The sequence below is a fragment of the Folsomia candida genome, unplaced genomic scaffold (assembly GCF_002217175.1).
Source record: "Folsomia candida strain VU population unplaced genomic scaffold, ASM221717v1 Fcan01_Sc037, whole genome shotgun sequence".
Taxonomy (NCBI): domain Eukaryota; kingdom Metazoa; phylum Arthropoda; class Collembola; order Entomobryomorpha; family Isotomidae; genus Folsomia; species Folsomia candida.
The window spans coordinates 803,568-823,016 of NW_019091229.1; the positions used below are offsets into that span (position 1 = coordinate 803,568).

Consider the following 19,449-nt stretch of genomic DNA (forward strand, 5'->3'; position numbering starts at 1 on the left):
TTCAATAGGGTAGGTTTTTATTTTAATTAAAAATGTATATTATTATTCAAATAATTCCAAACTTTTAGTAGATATTTACAGTTTAACAAATATTTTGCGTATGTATTTCGATACAAATACAAATCATTAAACACTTTAAATTTTTAAACGTGAAAAAAAATTGAGGAATTTCAAATATTTAATACTTTTTAATTGTGCTCCGCATGAATCCGAATCTCGAATCCGAATCCGAATCCGAATCCTAAATTTGGCGGATTCGGTACATTCGAATCCTACCACGAATCCGGCGTTTCAGGATTCGGATCTGCTCGAATCCGGACGAATCCGAATCCGACCAACACAGGATTCGAATCCATCGTTAATGCGCAATATGGGCAGAGTATTATATTCAGGGTTTTGTTTTTCCCGTCCAAAACAATATTTGCTCAATTATTGCTCTATTTTTGTTAGGAAAAAAATCGGGAAACATTTGTTACCATTTTTTAAATTTTGAAAACCTTGGTTTTGAAGAAGTTATTTCGGATTGCCCTAAACAGAGTTTCTCCCATTTTTCCGTGTTTTCCATATCTTCAATTATGCTTTGTGGTATGCGATATTACTTTGAAGTTGGAAAATTTTGTAAAGCAAAAAAAATTTCTACCGACTAATAATAATTATCGAAATAACTACTTGAAGATAGTGCTGGTATTACAGTAACTCTCAAAACAACTTAAACAATTCGAGGTTGAAATTGCGTAATCACTTGACGTCAATATGCTTTGTAAAGGTTTGAGCAGGATTTTTTCGCACCAATTACGTAGAGAATTGGTTAAATATAGTGCTGATATCACAGTCGAAATTTTTTTACTTTGAATATAGTTTTGTACCAAAAATATGTATGTGCTACCTTCCATCCCTTTTTAAATCTTAAATGTTATGCAACCTCAGAATAGGAAAAGTTCGATTAGACCTAGATTTAACCCCTGATCGAAACCCTTATATTATGAGGTGAGATGAAAATCAAATGTGAGACTAAATGTGAAATTTAAAATTTTCCGAAATAGTGTTTAGTCTTCCACCAATTTCAAATTTATAATAAATTATGTATTGAACAACGTAACGAAAACAATACAGAAACGGTTGTTGTAACCGATTAATTGATTTTTTTAAGTTGTGCAAGTTGTGAATCAGATACGAATCGGATTCGAATCCTTACGAATCCGAATCCGAATCCGAATCCTAGGTTTACGGGATTCGATCCACTCGAATCCGAATCCGAATCCCTCTCCTCGAGATTCGGATCTGCTCGAATCCGGATTCGAACGAATCCGAATCCGGGAAAAATCGGATTCATGCGGAGCACTACTTTCTAATAATGGAGTATCAACTAACTCAAGAAAAATAAGTATACAAAGTTGAGAACGTTTGAATAACATGAAAACTAATCGCTGTCCTCGTCCGAATCATTCGAAAAATCGAAGTCTATACTGCTCTCCCTGTGCCAATCGTAGTCGTCGCTAATGCTGCCTTCATCCGATTCATCGTCTGACGCTTGTTTCACCACAGAAAACTTGTCCACGGACATTTCAATCAGCGCCATGAAGGCTATAATGCTTTCCGCTGATTTTTTGCTAATCTGGAATAAATTCAAACAAATAATCCAGTCAGGCATAATTATTCCTATCAAATCAATGGATAACAACATGACTCACATAAAGACCGTCAATTTCCACCTGCTCCATTCCACTCATGGCGAGGAGGAGTTGCTTAAACAAACTCATTTCTTTCTTTGACAAATCTTGACTCCTCTCTTCGTCAAAACTTAACGTCCTCCAAATGGCGAAAGTTTTCAGCTCTGAAATGTTAGGTATATGTATGCCTACGTAGATATGTATATGTAATTAGTTATGAATCTGTACTCACTCCAGCTTTAACTCTCCACTAATAAATACTCTCCTCTGTCTCCTCTCACTGTGTACCACTTATTTATGTATAATCATATATACATAACAGAAATTAACATGATTATAAATTAACTAAAATGTTTTTTTTTCAAAATTAATGTTACCACGATTAAGTTGTTAACTACAATTATGAAAAATTTATTCAGGTAAGTAGACAACTTACGCTTGAATAATTTCCTAGCTTTCAAAAGAGCCTTGATAATATCCTCAAATTGTTTTGGATACTTTGGCAACCCGAATTCCAAATGTTTCAAAGCCTTCCAACCCCGGCACGCCTTCAGCGCCACGCCCAACTTCATGCGACTATTCTTCTTGCAGAAATCCGTGGGGTAGAATGTCTTCAACTTAAACTTTTCCAAGTTCGGAAACGCGGCCACTAATCGTTCCATAAGATTGGGATCGTGCAACTCCACGACCGTCAAATTCGTCATGTTTGGCATTGGCAACAACTTATTCTTCTTCGAGGGGCAAATTTTTTGCAAGGTTTCATCCACAGATTTCGACTTTGAAAATGCTCTCCCAATCGTCAGACTTTTCAGATTGTGCACAACATTTTGCAAGAGGTCGTCACACCGAAAAACTTCGGTCATCAGGTTCCGAAATGTTTGTAATTTCGACATCTTCATTGTGGGGAAGCGGAATTTAATTTTTTCGAAATCCATTGTTCCGTCCAAGTCGAACGGTCCGTCATGTTTGACGTAGGCAAAGCTTAGTTTGATGAGTTGGTCACTAATTTGACTCAGCATATGGGACAGATCAGACAGCTTATCCTTCACTCGGACGATGCGGAATTGGTCAACGCCATCCAGCGCGATTGTTAAGGACTCGAGACATTTGGAATTTGACAAATCTGGGAAGAATCCCCACGTAAGAATGGCCTCCTTCAAATTTGGAGAGGCGTTGATAACAACCTCGATAAAGCTGGTAAGATTTTCAGTAATCCGTTTCGAACTGACCTTGAAGATTGTCAAATTTTGCTTTGCTGGTATAACTTCTCCTGGAATCAGATTCGTTGACGTCTGGAAACGTGAGAAACTAATTCGTAATTGCTTCAAATTCGGGCAGGAATTTTTCAAAGCTTGATGCACCGAGGACAGACTGATTTCTTGAGAGATGTGGAGTTCCAAAATTTGCACGCGGGTGCCAAACTTATCGCAAACTTGGAGTAGTTTCGGAGGGAAAGTGTCCTCCATCGTCCGACCGAGACAAGTGATCCTTTTCACAAGTTTGGCGTCTTCTTGGGACGAACACAATTCGAGAAATGAAATTTTACTATGTTCATCCTTTCGATTCAGGTCTAAAGCTAGTCTCGTATTTGGCAAGGAGAGAACCATGTCGTTCCAGAATGAATTCACGAGGCGACAAGTTTTCAACCGGATTGAGGCCTGTTTTAATATTTGTGTTAAAATCTGCAAATTGAAAATAAATAAATATGTAAATTTGAAATTGTGTTAAAGAAACTTGTTCTCAATCTCACTGCGTCTAAAATTATTTGGCTTACGAGCGGATTATTTAGTGCGATATTTTGCGCGTTTTGTACTTCCGGTTGGAATTCCATTGCGAGATTTGAAGTGCCACAAATTTCTTGTTTTAAAATGTTCAATAAAGAAATATTAATGTATTTGAAAAAAGTGGGAAATCGTAATGAAGAAATATATATAATCTTCTTAACTGAATAACTTGAAGGTATCAAGAGATAAGATCAACGTTCTCGCTTGCGTTTGAAATTAATAAATTAAACAATTGAAAAGTAAATGCGCAGCTAGAGAGTTATTTTCTGAAAATAACTTATTTTATTTATCTATCCAGAGCGTAATCCAGTAGTAAACAGTCACGAAGAGTGAATTTCCCGCTAGGGTTGGACTAAAACGACGAACACTTGATGCTTACTCTAAATTCACGTTTACAGAAATTGAGAATTCGTAGAAACTACGCCACTCTCTGAGGATGAGTCAAAAGCCTAAAATTTTTATTACGGGGAAGTTTGAGACTGGCAGTATTGTAGTTTCTCAGAATTCACAATTTCTGTAAAAGTTCATCTGTGTGCGAATGGAGAGTACTTTCGAGACTACCAGAGGTGAGTTGAATATCCATTTGTTTGGATAGTCCATCATCCAATCCTATCGAGTTGGATTTGGATGGATTGGATTTTTTAGGATAAAAATCAGTTGGATTTGGATGAATTGGATTTTTAGGATAAATGAGTTGGATTTGGATTTATTGTTTTTTGGATAATAATAACAACTTTGGTTTAATTCGACATAATGCGTGATGTAAATAAAGGTAAGAATTTCGAATTTCGAACCGTTTTATTCCTGGAGAAGATAGTTTAACCCGTCTAAGTCGGTTGGGGGCACTGCGAGGTGTGATCTATAGGTGACTTGGATTTGGATATCCATTTATTTGGATAATCCATCGTCCTATCCTATCCAGCTGGATTTGGATAGATTGGATTTTTTAAGATAAAATGAGTTGGATTTGGATGGATTGGATTTTTTAGGATAAAATGAGTTGGATTTAGATGGATTGGATTTTGGAAAATGATAATCCAACTCACCTCTGGAGACTACGACACTGCCAGCCTCAAGGTTCCCCGTAATCAAAAGTTTAGGGAAATTGAGACTGACAGTGCTGTAGTTTCTCAGATTTCTCAATTTCTGTACAAATTCAACTGTGTGCGAATGCAGCGTATAATTAATGCAAAATTGTACAATTCCCCGAAATATTTTTTATTCTTACTTATTTTCTCGGGGTAATTCATAATTTTAATTCCTTCAATTAATCATAAATGAATGTTTCCCCTAATGAATATAAATAAAACACTTTATGCATTTGTTCGGTTAGAAACACACCTTGAAACAAGGCCCTAACATGATACAAGATGTAAATAAAAGGTAGATGAAATACTCAACTACAGTAATATTACTTATGTGCATAAGCACAGTAAGGATTACATATGCCTCATCCTCGTCGTCCGCAAATACGTATGTCCAAGCGTCTAAAAGGATTACGATCAAGGCGGCAAAGATTATGATGATCATTAAGATTGAGAAAATCCTGAAGATTTTACCATGTCGGACATTTTTGTCGTCATTCTGAAATAATCGAGGGAAGATCAAGTCTTAAAAATCTGACAAGAGAGCTATGTACATACAGTGGAATTATTTGTGCTAGGCAGGGGCCGTCCATAAATTACGTAACGCAGGAGGGGGGTCTAAGGCTACAATGATATGTGACATTTTAATGCGGGAGGAGGGTCTGTCTAGAAAATCTTGATTTTTGCGTTGCGTAACTTATGGACGGCCCCAAAGATAAAAATTATCAATTTTTACATAAAATCTTGAACAGGTTTCAAAATCACCATTTGAAACATGGAAGAAGGGAAAGTTGAGACGCAAAAATTCAAACTCAAATTGAAATAAATACCTTTCTCTCAACTTTTCTCCACACAATGAGCAGCACTTGATGAATTAGCATGGTTACCCCGGCGACTATCGAACTCGTTAAAATTCTGGTACGAAAGGATCCATCGTTATACATTTGCATTCCGTAACTTCCAACGACAAGATAACCCAGGCCGCATATCGTCTCCACGAGAGCATAAATGATAGTGAAGCATTTAACGTACTCTAACGCATTCAATACGACACGGTCACTTATAGTCGAAAACATTTTTGAGCTTCGGGTCAGTAGTACGAAAAATGGGTAAGGCTGCGGATACTCATTGAAAATTTGGATTAGTTGAGTTATCTCGGTTTCTAGTTGGGGGGACGAGATGCTGTCAAAGACGAACATTATTGGGCGGTTACTCACTAATGTGTAAACTTTTTCTAAGATTTTTGCCGCGGATAAGTCCGGTGATATCTCAAGTTTCGCGGCTAGGCGGGAAAACGAATTTGTAAATGTGGCGCTATTTTTAGCGTCGATCCAAATGCAGGACCCGTCAAACTCTGTGGCCGCGAAGTGCGCAACTAAACTGGTTTTGCCTACGCTGGTCGGTCCCGTGACGACTACGGCGCGTCGGTTGAACTTGAAGTGGTCTATGAGTTGGACCATTTCTTTGGTGCGGTTTGTTAAGGGGCCTATGAAGGGGGAAGGTGGAACCTCAAAGTTGAGGACTTGTGACCTAATTGACCTTACAGTGTGGGTGGATTGTTCCGGAATTATGGTTGCAGTTAGTGGAAAGGCTTTGATTAACGTTTCTGAAAAAATATTGGGAAATCTAAGGATAACTTATGAAAAAAAATTATAAATTATGATCAAACTTAAATTCCAGGGACCACACATATCTATGAGAATTATAGGATTATAGCATATTTTTTGTATAATCAGGAAAAATCCTTCATTTTTACCTGCGACGCTAACGAAATCGCCAGAAAGTAAGACTCCATACAACTTTCGTACACTTGGTGGATTCCTCTGAATTGCTACCCAGTTATTCAAGATTTTCATTATTATGTCATGAAACGGTCTGGCCCCGGAATTGTAGAGCATTTCCAGTTGGACAAAATCTGGATGGGGTGCTCGTAAATCGTAGTAGAATTGTTTCCAATTAGTGACGTAATACTCGTCGGTAATTAAGAGATCGACGATCTCTTTTGTAGATATGTGTCCCAAATTAGTTGCAGTTTCTAAAAAAAATTATAAATAAGTTAATTAAATAAGTATTACATTATAATTTGTGATGTTAAGCTTTCTTCTCTAGAAAATTGTTGATGTAATTAAAAATACTTATAGGTAATACATTACAATTAATATTTGTTGCGGAGCGAAAGTTTAGCAATGTTATGATGTGAAATAAATATTTTTGATTTTCATGTAGAGTAAACATCTCTGCATGACTTTAAGTTTGTGCATTTTTGTCCCTTTTACAACGGAAAAAGTTGATTGGGCTAGTTTTCAATTTCAATGAATTACATATTTATTAAAAGTTGTCGTTTGTCAATTTACTTGTATAGCATTGATTTACCATTTAGACAGGATTGATTCAACGGATCGACATATTCATCCGATAATTTAACGGGTTTTTTCACCGGGCGAGTTTCAGCGGCTTTGGAACTTGAGAGTATTAGATTAATTGCTGGAATAGTTAAACGACATGTCAAAGTAAGAAATAAGAAAACGCAAAGATAGAAGTTTTATACATATTATGTACATATAAAACCTCTTTATAAGAAGTCCTCCATAATAATGAATAAAAATGATGCATGTGTAAGTGTAAGAATAAATAAACATTTAGAAAATTATAAAACATTGAACAGAAGGGAATAATATAATAAATTTGCTAAATACTAGTTGGATTATTGAATTGACACATTTTATATATATATTTGTCATTTACATACTTGTAAGATCCACAATGCTTTGGTTTACGTTTACTGTTCCGTATTCCATATTTACTAAAGGAGTATTTTGGGTTCGACTTAACTCCAGGAAATTGCAACCCTTTGATGAAAGACGAAAATATGATATGAAAATATAGCGCAATTTTATTTAAAATATGGAGTTTTTAATATTGCACATGCACGACTGAAGCTGATTTAACCGAGACCAAGGTGACTAACTTCATAACAAGTCAGGACGTTATCTGCCTTTTGTTTCGATGGAGAAACAATTGATCAATTAACTATCACATGTATGATAACAAGTTACCTAATCGTGACAGATATACAGTTAACGATATGGATAAATGCATACGCCAATCTTTAGCGCGTATTGACAACGTACATATAGGGTATGCATACATATGTACGTATACTCCTCATCCATTTGAGTTTGAACCGTGGCTAAGAAGGTCACTACTTGTCGGGCCCCGATTTCGATCTCCTTTGGATATGTTGTAGTACTACATGAGTGTAGAAAAAGTGAAGGAGGGTTAGACTCCATGAGCCCAGTTACGCCCGCCACACCCCCTCAAAGGCGCCAAAACCCCCAGAGTTGCCGCACTAAAATCATCGCCAAAAATCGAGTTTTGGTCAGATTTTCAAGAAATTTACATTTTTATGATCCCAGATAGTTGCTCTATCATATCCAATAGCAAACTCAACTTTTTTGAAATTTCGAATTTTTTCAATACATACCCTTGGTCAGAAAATCTTCGAAAATATTGAAAATTTCAAAAAAGTTGAGTCGATTTTTGGCGATGATTTTAGTGCGGCAACTCTGGGGGTTTTGGCGCCTTTGAGGGGGTGTGGCGGGCGTAACTGGGCTCATGGAGTCTAACCCTCCTTCACTTTTTCTACACTCATGTAGTACTACAACATATCCAAAGGAGATCGAAATCGGGGCCCGACAAGTAGTGACCTTCTACTCCTAAATACTACACATGTAATGATGAGTAATATAGATGCTCTGTGCTTTGTACATTATTACAAATATGTAAACTAATATGTATTTTCCTACCGGGTTGATAGAAATTTCTTGTACAGTGGTAAATTTTTTATCAGCATAACGTAATGCTCGTTATTGCCAAACAGTTAGATCCACGTAAATATGTACATATACGTATGTATAAACCCGTCAGTAATGATTTAATACCATAGTTTTCTAATCCTAAGGGTGTACATCGGTACATCTTAGAAGTATGCAGAGTCAGAAGTAAATGGTTGTGCTAATGTAATGATTTATATATATGGAAATTAAATTCGTGCCGTAAAAATAGACATGTGTGGGAAGTATGTATGTATGTACATACATAGTATGTACCTATGTAAATCTGTTAGTCGACTGATTCTCGTCGTAAACCAGTTTACAATTTGATTTTTTATGCATTCGTCAATCATCACTAGATGCATACATAATTACTGTAATACTTATGTACATACGTGGGTATGTATTCCAGTTTTATTACATTCTATCATTTCGTAAAAATTGATGTTCCAGGTTGTAATCATGACGAACATAATTTTCCACTTAAAAGGAATGGGTGAAAAAACACTGAAAAAAGAATTCCCAGCCGGTTAAGCATGATATTGCGTCACGTGTATATACATAAGTTTACCACAAGTGAAATAATTGCATATTCTTAAGTTTTATCCAGTTAGTCATTACGTACGTGGCGTGGAGGGATGGTGATATTGCAAGTGTGGTAAATTTAGTGAAAATGGTCGCGATTCTGGTAATCATGGTTATTTGTGTGTCAACCTGCGTCCCCAATTCTCAGGGGACACTGGCCGATGATGATTTGACTCTGAGCGTCGACCAGAAAGTGAAACTTGATGAGGTATGTACTGAGTAAATTATTTTAAAAATTTCTACAAATTGTGTCCCGTACACTCTTATTTAGAAATCCAGTAATAAAATAATACAATGCGGTATTCATGTATGTCCGACTCTACCAAAGTGGTATTGATAAGTATTGTAATGCCGTGTAGTAATAGCTCCGTATTAAAGTTTTACCATCTTCAGCTAATTTTAACGGCGGTAGAAATTGTAATTTCGAGAAATCAATACATATGTACCTGCATGACTAAAGGGTGTTAATAAAGTCCGATCCCATTTTTCCTATAAAAAAGTGAAGGCTAGTATAAAAAAAACTACCCGTGATACTTACAAAAAATGTTCGACATATTTACCTTAGTATTTGGTCTTGTCACCATTTACTTTAATCATGCCCTCAACTCTTTGTTTAAGGCTCTGTGCTAATTTTTCCAATGTGTCTGTGGGAATCGAATTCCATACATCTTGAACTTTTTTTACTAGCTCTTCCCTCGTCCGGGGTTGTGGCTCTTTGTATATATTTACCTTAAGTATGGACCACAGGTTCTCCAGGGGATTCAAATCTTGGCTGTTTCCGGGCCACACCCCCTTGCTCCAGACCGTTGAAACTTGCGTCTTGATGAGACTCAAACTCGCTTTTGCTGTATGGGCTATAGCACCATCCTGCATGAAAACTATTTTTCTTTCATTCGGAAATATTTCCTTGTTCCCCATGCTATCGAAATAGATAGGTAATATTTTTTCCATATAATACTTTGCATTGACTGTGTGGCCTTTTGGTAATAATATAAGCAACTTTACGGATGAAATTTACCTCGAAGAAATTTCAAAATGTACAACTCATCCTTGACCCAGTCCTCCTTAATTTTGGGCAGAACTCTTCTCATCAGCTATCAATTAAAGAGTTAATAATTAGGATGACAAATATGTAATCAGAAATTATCTAATTATCTAAAATTAACTAAATCTGCAAATACCTCATCTAATGCGGCCCTTTGCTCTCCAGTTAACCTGGTATGATCCTCGGTGCGTAGTTTTGTAGAAGTTACCATGGCAACGGTTGCCAGGCAGGATAATAGAACGATTGTCTTGAACATCTTATTATTCTCGGGTTTCAGAGAGTACTGAATTATTGGAGATTTTGCTCCCTGATTTTATAGGAGGCCGGAGGTAGATAAGTACATAGGTAAGTCTGCCGACAAATTAGCATATTTAATTTAGCGATAAACTCGTTGATTTGTCAGTGATCGGGAGTGACGTGAATTAATTTTTTTGTTGCAGGTCTGGTTAATAAAATTAATGTCATGTCTACAAACTCGAGTACTTGATTAATTTAATTAATTAGTTAACCCGTTTGATTGACATCTTCGTAACCGCACCGTCCAAGTAAACAGGACGGTAAGGGGCCGTCCATAGATTAGGTAGCGCAAAAATCGCGATTTTCTAGACCCCCCTTTAGAATGTGTATCATATGCACGATAATATCGTGACGATATCATTGGAGCCTGAGACCCCTCCCCACCTCCTCTGGTGTTACATAATTTACGAACGACCCCACCCTGTTAGTTGCATGGAAAACTGGATATTTATATAAAATGCGATGTGTTAACAACAACAAAAATTGCAATTCTGCCCCAACAAAAATCGGGTAGACATGCATAGGTACAGACGTATGTATGTACATGCATACATAATTACGAGTAAAACTTGGAATTTGAAATTTTTACCCGAGGTCTGGACAACTTTATCGATGAAATTTATTTTTTATGTAATCTTACACTAGTAAACAAGCAGTGAAACATGTACTTGTGGAGGAAAAGGTTTGCGAATTAGTAGGACATATGTAAATATGTATGTGTTCTGACATAGCTAATTTGCATACATAATTTTGGAGAATAATTTATTCATTAAGTGGACTACTGTTGAAATACCATTAAATAACGTCTGTAAATATGTACTGATTCGTAGGTATATGTATATAAAGGGTGTTAATAAAGTCCGATCCCATTTTTCCTATAAAAAAGTGAAGGCTAGTATAAAAAAAACTACCCGTGATACTTACAAAAAATGTTCGACATATTTACCTTAGTATTTGGTCTTGTCACCATTTACTTTAATCATGCCCTCAACTCTTTGTTTAAGGCTCTGTGCTAATTTTTCCAATGTGTCTGTGGGAATCGAATTCCATACATCTTGAACTTTTTTTACTAGCTCTTCCCTCGTCCGGGGTTGTGGCTCTTTGTATATATTTACCTTAAGTATGGACCACAGGTTCTCCAGGGGATTCAAATCTTGGCTGTTTCCGGGCCACACCCCCTTGCTCCAGACCGTTGAAACTTGCGTCTTGATGAGACTCAAACTCGCTTTTGCTGTATGGGCTATAGCACCATCCTGCATGAAAACTATTTTTCTTTCATTCGGAAATATTTCCTTGTTCCCCATGCTATCGAAATAGATAGGTAATATTTTTTCCATATAATACTTTGCATTGACTGTGTGGCCTTTTGGTATGATATGTAGAGGAGTCACGCCACGTGCACAAAATCCACCCGCTACCATAATTTTAAGCCCGAATTTTGGGACTGCTCTTGATGGTACATCCGATTTGTTTTCTGTCCTGTAACGAACATTTTGTTGGTTCAATTTTGGATATAGCTCAATAATAGATTCGTCAGTCCAAAGGATGTGACTGCGCAATTCTTCACCAAGTCTTTTTTCACTCAAATGGCCACTTTTCTGAAGGAGTTCTCCAAATTTCAGACGGTCATCGATATTTTTTTGTGACATGAGAGGTTTTTTGGTTAGTTTGTAAGCTGTGTGACCCCACCTCGTAGATTTCACAAATTTTTGCACGGTCACATAGTTAATTTGCTTCTTCTTCTCTTTATAGCGTTTTGAGTCATTTAACTCCCTTGCACAATTACGTAATGAACTACCGGTTTTCTTGTAAAGTCTGTTTTTAATCATTCTTTTTGTGGTAGGTGACACCTTTCTGGGTCGCCCGGGTCGCTTTTTGTCGTGGACAAAATTGTGTTCTTCCATTTCCAAACAGTTCTGCGGCTGCAGCCCAATTTTTGCACAATTTCTGCAGGTTTAAACCCCTGCTGATGCAATGTTTGTATCTTAACTCTAAGATGCTCATGACTTACACGTTTAGTTGTTCCTCCCATGGTAAAAATTTGAAATAAATAACTTCACTGGTTCAAAAGTTCCAGCTGAATTTGTAACAACCGCGCTCCAAAAAATTAATGGGATCGGACTTTATTAACACCCTTTAGGTACCCGATTTCTAAGAATGTATGTTATAAAGTTTGACTTTTTATTCAAGTTCAACGCCATTATGAGCTCACGGGTTCCGCATGAGTACATGAAGTCGGAAATCTATTTAGTTCCGTGGTTACGAGGTAGGCAACTATTTTATACTGCAAATAATGATGAGCAAAATTTGAGATTTTCCGGGTTGATTGCTCCATTTTAACTTGTGTGACTTTACATATGTACTTTTTTACTCTTCGGAAAATTTCTACCTCAACTTTTTACTCCACTTTAGCTTATTTTTTAACTCACCCGAAGTATGTACATTTACGACATGAATCAAATTGTAAGCATATAATATTTTTTTTAAATATTTTTTCCACAGTAAATGATTTCAATGTTGACGCTGCGACAAGGGCACTCGTCACGGTAATGCAATATTTGAAATGTAACGCGTTAAGTTAATCATAATTTGGAAAGATTACATAATTAAAACGATTTCTTTTCAGAATTTTATTTGGAGAGATGAAAACAAAATTGATTCGATTTTAGACGAAGATTGGACCGAATTTAATAAAGATTACCGTGTAAATGTGGAAGGATGCGATATGGAAGGAAAACCAGGTATTTTTTATGGCGTGGTTCAAGTATAGTATAATAAACCAGAGAATTTGATAATGAAACCATCCATAAACAAACTATGTATGTAACTACTACCAATCCTGCAGGATTAACGTTGGATTAGGTGACTCATCGCCTGTGACGTCACAGGTCTAAAATTCTGAACATTTTTGCGCATTGCTCCGTTCTTGGAACTTATTTTTAAATTCCGTCAGATCCATTTGTAGACCAGGGCCCTATTTCACCAGTGCTCCGCACTCCATACTCCACAAAAAATTGTGGATTTGTGGAGTGGAGCGTTTCACAAAAGCAGTATTTCGTGACGTGCGGAGTGCAGATTGTGGAGTCAAATTTTGGGGAGTGCGGAGTGAAATTTGACCTTCCCGGTTTCACCAAATTTTACTCCGCGAAAGGTCATCGCTCGAAACTCTGCACTCTACATATTTTTTTGCAAAGTGCTCGGACACTCTGCAATTGGCTTTTTAGCCCGAGTCAGGGCTTATGTACCCGTCATGTTCGTCTCTTTGTGTTGCGATAACTGCTGTAGAACTAATCCGATCGACTTGAAATTTTGCACAAATGTAGTATGGGTCAAATGATGAGTTAAGTTCGAAGATGGGTGAAATAAGTGGTTGACCGGGGTTGGGTATTATGCACCAAAATATTAACATTGTCGTAGAAAGCTGAAATTTGGTAGAGGTTGATAATGGTTTTTAATGAAAAAATATAAAGTAGAATTTCAAAAATTTTCATCTAGAGGGAACCTAGAGGGTGACCCATACCGATTTTTAAAACTCATCCAATCGAGCTGAAATTTAGTGTGGGGATTGTTAATGGCTACTAACGGAAGAGTATGAATTGAAATTAGACACATTTTCATCTGGACAGACCCTATCTATGGGGTGACCCATATCAATTTTTCAAATTATTCAAATCAAGCTGAAATTTGATAGACAAGTTGGTAATGGCTCCTAATGGAACAATACGGTTGAAAATAGGAAAAAATTTCATCTTGGAGGACCTTATTGGGTGACGCAAAGAGATTTTTTTGAAATCCTAGCATCGAGCTGAAATTTGTTAAATAGCCAATTAATGGAAGAATGTGAATTTAAATTGGAAAAATCAATTGAAGTTTTTAAATTTTTTAAATACATATTAAATTTCATGCAAAAAAGTCGGATTGAGTGATAACCACAACTTGGCCTGACTCAGGCTATATCAAGTCTGTACTGTAGGTTTTCTGTTTAATCATGTTCAACAGAGAGAGTTTATGAGATTTTGCAACTCTGGGAGGCTATGATAAATAAATGATGAAATATATCTATAATCCTATATTTTTTGTAATTCAATAATTGAATTACAAAAAAATGGTAAGTATGGTAAGTTAATGGTAAGTCAATTATGGTAACTATGGTAAGTTAACTATGGTAAGTTAATTATTAACTTACCATATTATCACTAGATTGGACAATCACGGGTAGAGGACAATAAATTTATGAGGGTGTCAGTCGTGCGAGAAGTAGAGGATGTAACATTAAGAAAATTAATAGCCGCTTTGGTTGAATGAACTCCGCATTTTCACTCCGCAAACTTTCATTTTTGTGGAGCGAAAGTTCGCGGAGCAGGTCGCCACTGTGAAACGCTCCCACTCTGCACTCTACAAATTTTGCAAAGTGCGGAGTGCGGAATCTGGAGTGCAGAGTAGGGTGTGGTGAAATGGGGCCCAGGGCCCTATTTCACCAGTGCTCTGCACTCCATACTCCACAAAAAAAATTGCGGATTTGTGGAGTGGAGCGTTTCACAAATGTAGTATTTTGTGAAGTGCGGAGTGTAGATTGTGGAGTCAAATTTTGGGGAGTGCGGAGTGAAATTTGACCTTCCCCGTTTCACCAAATTTTACTCCGCGAAAGGTCATCGCTCGAAACTCTGCACTCTACATATTTTTTTGCAAAGTGCTCGGACACTCTGCAATTGGCTTTTTAGCCCGAGTCAGGGCTTATGTACCCGTCATGTCCGTCTGTCTGCCTTGCGATAACTGTCGTAGAATAATCCGATCGACTCGAAATTTTGCACAAATGTAGAAAAGGGTCAAATGAAGAGTCAGGTTCGTAGATGGGCGAAATCGGTCAAGTGGTTGACTGGTGGGGGTCATCTGGGTGGTGGGGTATTATGCACCAAAATTTCAAAATTATTGTAGAAAGCTGAAATTTGGCATAGAGATTGACAATGGTGTGTAATGAAAGAATATAAAGTAAAATTTTAGTCTACAGGGACCCTAGGGGGTGATTCATACCGATTTTTAAAACTCATTCAATCGAGCTGAAATTTGGTGTTTGGATTTCTACTGACAACTAATGGAAAAGTATGAATTGAAATGGGACCTATTTTCATCTGGACGGACCCTACGGGGTGACCCATACCAATTTTTCAAATTCGTCAAATCGAGCTGAAATTTGTTAGAAAAGTTGGTAATGGATGCTAATGAAACAATATGAATTAAAATAGGAAAAATTCTCATCTGGAGGACTCGATTAGGTGACCCATACCGATTTTTTTAAATCGTAGTATCAGGCTGAAATTTGGCACATAGGCTGCTAATTGGTACTCATGGAAGAATATGAATTTAAATTTGAAAAATCAATTTAAATTTTTAGGTTTTTTAATACACATTTCAGATAAAATTTCATGCAAAAAAGTCGGATTGAGTGATAACTCTTGGCATGACTCGGGCTATGTCAAGTCTGCACTGTTGGTTTTTTGTATTTCTCTTTATGATTTTTGATCAACCATAAGTGAAGTGAAATATATTATCTACAATCCAATATTTTTGTAATTAAATTAACTGATTATATTATCACTTGATTGGACGATCACGGGTATAGAACAATAAATTTATGAAGGTGTCAGTCGTGTGAGAAGAAAATGATGAAACAACATTGAGAAAGTTAAAAAGTTCTGAAATTTGAGTGAATGAACTCCACATTTTCACTCCGCAAACCTTCATTTTTGTGGAGCGGAAGTTCGCGGAGTAGGTCGCCACAGTGAAACGCTCCCACTCTGCACTACAAATTGTGTAAAGTGCAGAGTGCGGAATCTGGAGTGCAGAGTAGGGTGTGGTGAAATGGGGCCCTGGTCAGTACCAATTTATTAAAAATATGTACTCAAGATTTTGACAAGTTTTGAAGAAGGAGACCCAAAAGGAGTGAAGGCCTTCAGAAAAATTGGGTCTCCTCGTTCAAAACTTGTCAAAATCTTGAGTACATATTTTTAATAAATTGGTACTGACCTGGTCTACAAATGGATCTGACGGAATTTAAAAATAAGTTCCAAGAACGGAGCAATGCGCAAAAATGTTCAGAATTTTAGACCTGTGACGTCACAGGCGATGAGTCACCTAATCCAACGTTAAGAAATAGCGCTTGCGATTATAACCAGAAAGTGAACATATGTATATGATTCTAGCGCCATTGGGATAAATTTGTCACCGACTGGTAGTCAATTTATTATCACTGGTATTAAATTTGTCATTACTTGTGAAAGATTTATAACCAGTTTGTGGCAAATTTACAACCATGGCGGTAGAGCATATGCATATGTTATAAATACTTTCTGGTTATAATCGCAACTACGCTTTTATTGTGTGTAGGGAATTGTTACCAAGTCAATACTATTTAGTACGGAACATACATGTGACTATCGAATTTTTACCGCTTTCGTCGTCAAGAAACTCAAATAAAACGTAACTTTCAACCGAAACTGGTTGAAAATTTTATTTGGCTACTAATCAAATATAATTATGAAATGTATGTATAATTGTGAAATCAACACAGGGAAATTTTATTAGAATTTAGGTAGTCAGTACTAAATAGGTCAATTAGAAAAAAGTTAGTTAATTAATTTTTACCAATCAATTTTACGACATTTGAGAACAATCAAAGTCACTTGAATTGCTTGCTTCATAATTAGTCCGCTTAGTGGCTGCGGAACCTGTGTGGACATTATAGGGTAGGGGAGGGAGTGGTTTGTATAACATGCACAGATCATGGGGACATTGAATAACTGTGGCGACATTGTCCTTCTGTCCCACGCTTCCGCGGCAAATTATTCAGCTATTCCTAAACTATGTAATTACTTGGTTTCAGTTATCTCCCTATTTGTGGGAGAATGGAACCTCCGAAGGGCCGTAGTGAGTGGTCAGTCAGACAAAATGTTGCGCTTTGTGGATAAATTATTTGAAGAAGCGGGCCTCGTCGTGAGAAACATGCAGAAGAGTGGAAACAACATAACGAGGGTGCAATTCATCATTGAATGTTTGGGAATGAGTGTTCAGCAACAATTGTGTCCAAGATGTGAGTAAGGAGAATTAAAATTAGGGGTACTCACGTCAACGTTTTATTTCGCATCGTAACTCATTTGCAAACTTGTTAAGCTCAAAAAATTCTTGCTGGAAGGGGATTCGCCAAATACATTTTGCGAATAAATTTTCACAAATCGCTCTGAAAAATTACAGAAATGCATGGAAATATTGATATTGCTTCTATAATTTTTCTCGCCGCTGATGGTGAGGATGAGTTTGGGAATTAAAAACATGCCACTTGTTGAGTAAATTTGCCAAAAAGTTCCTACAGTTTTGCAGCAAAGGTTTTGGGCGAAATCTCGCAAATTTCGCAAGTTATGTTCCTATGCTCAATTTGCAAATTATGTATGTAAATATACGAGATACACGAAGGTTGATGTGAGTACCCTTATTTTTATTTTTATTTTACAATTGGTGGAGACCTGAACAGCAAATTCTTTTACGAAAAATTAGATCAAAATTTGACTTTTTTAAAAATAAATAATGATGTTTTTCTCAAGGCATTCCCTTCCTGGTTCACATACTTGAAGATTCGGCCAGGAATCCGTTGATGTTTACAAGATTTATATTTTTAAACAGTAATGTTTCAAAAATAATTATTTATAAATACATAATTTATGGGGGCTAAATAGTCATATTTTAATTTAGTACCCCAATACGCGGTAGCTGTCTGGAACAATATTGTTGGTCCTTTAGCCCCGCCCGGTGTCGCGGATCTGGTCGAGCTGCACGGAACGAATAAGGAGGCTTGGAGGGATATTCTGCTTAAGAAGCATGGAATTGATGTGTCCAAACTAAGCCCGGATTTCGGAGGGGATGGACCAGATTCCGTGGATTTAGAAACTATTAAGAAAAATGGGCATAACTATCAGTGTCCCAAGTAGCTTACAAAATGCAAAATTGTGTCAAAGATATGAGGTGTACAAACAAAGAGTTTTTTCCAAATGTATCAATGTCTTTTATTATTTAGGTACAAAACCTTTGTATTAAATACGTACATATATGCCTAAATATATTCTAAATAAATTATTGCGGCATGTACCCTGTTGATTTTTTAGCTTGTCAAACAGTGTCCACCTAAATACATACGTACATATTTCATTTAAGGTGCTGGAACACGTGTGCGGCAGGCAGGTCGGGTACCCGTTACCCGCATATCCGTACCCGTTACCCGTTACCCGTTACCGGGTACCCGTTACCCGTTACCCGTTTAGTTTTAGACAATGCCCCCTGTCGCTGTGGAGGGTAGTCAGATGGGCCCAATTTTCGTAACTCGATCTAGAACTAAAAATTAGAAGCACAATGTCGAAAACGGCGATTGATTATGTTGACTGGTTTTTGATATATCCTGCTGGACGGACAAAACGATCACAATAAGTAGCTGACGCAACTTAATAAACTGACACATATTTACAGGGTATCCGAAGTTCTTGCATTTAATGAATCGAGAATAAGTATTTATTGCGAAGGCCAATTTAAGTTTAAACAATATTAAAGAAGAGAAAAATTGCAAAATAATTGAACTCAATTACATATTCCGAGCGTAAATTACGTCATACGTGGTGGTACACTAACTAATATTTAAAAAAAAAAATTCACCATAAAACCGGACTCATCTAAATACATAATTATCCATAATTAATCTAAAAACGAAGATCCGTGCTTGCATTTATGTATTACATACTTTTAGCCAGAACAAGAAGGAAAAGTACTCGAAGATTTTGTTTGGGTACTTTATGCACACTCTTAGAAATCCAGTATTAAAATATTACCAAGCGATATTCATATTACTTTGTTAGAGTAATACTGAAAAGCAATACCATTGTTGACTTCACCAGATTTTTAATAGTGTAGAAATCCCTTGGTGTATGGGAAGTAAATTTCTTAACAGAGTGATTCTCATGGATGGACCAGTTTAACACTTAATTTATGTAAGCAATTATCTCCATGTAGAATTACATAATTGCAGCACTCTAGTTTAAATACATTCCATTCTTTCGTAAACATACTAACACACACTCTTCAAAATAATGTTACCCTTTTGAAAAGTAAAAT

At 36.7% G+C, this 19,449-nt stretch overlaps 2 protein-coding genes across 2 annotated transcripts; one reads left to right on the forward strand and one right to left on the reverse strand.

Moving 5' to 3' along the window:
- Positions 1 to 4,131: 4,131 nt before the first annotated feature.
- On the reverse strand, positions 4,132 to 11,251 carry LOC110861014. The gene is made up of 6 exons (XM_035860844.1): positions 11,246 to 11,251; positions 9,404 to 9,446; positions 6,913 to 7,023; positions 6,296 to 6,574; positions 5,370 to 6,145; positions 4,132 to 5,038 (listed from the first exon to the last, which is right to left on the reverse strand). The coding sequence occupies exons 4-6, from the start codon at positions 6,435 to 6,437 to the stop codon at positions 4,784 to 4,786; spliced, it is 1,173 nt and encodes a 390-aa protein (XP_035716737.1). The 5' UTR covers positions 6,438 to 6,574; positions 6,913 to 7,023; positions 9,404 to 9,446; positions 11,246 to 11,251; the 3' UTR covers positions 4,132 to 4,783.
- LOC110861052 (protein real-time) lies at positions 8,214 to 18,435 on the forward strand. Its single transcript, XM_022110164.2, has 7 exons — positions 8,214 to 9,165; positions 12,490 to 12,565; positions 12,802 to 12,845; positions 12,926 to 13,040; positions 17,180 to 17,386; positions 17,895 to 17,972; positions 18,043 to 18,435. Exons 1-7 carry the CDS (start codon positions 9,046 to 9,048, stop codon positions 18,276 to 18,278), a joined length of 876 nt encoding a protein of 291 aa, XP_021965856.1. The 5' UTR covers positions 8,214 to 9,045; the 3' UTR covers positions 18,279 to 18,435.
- The last annotated feature ends 1,014 nt before the right edge of the window (positions 18,436 to 19,449 follow it).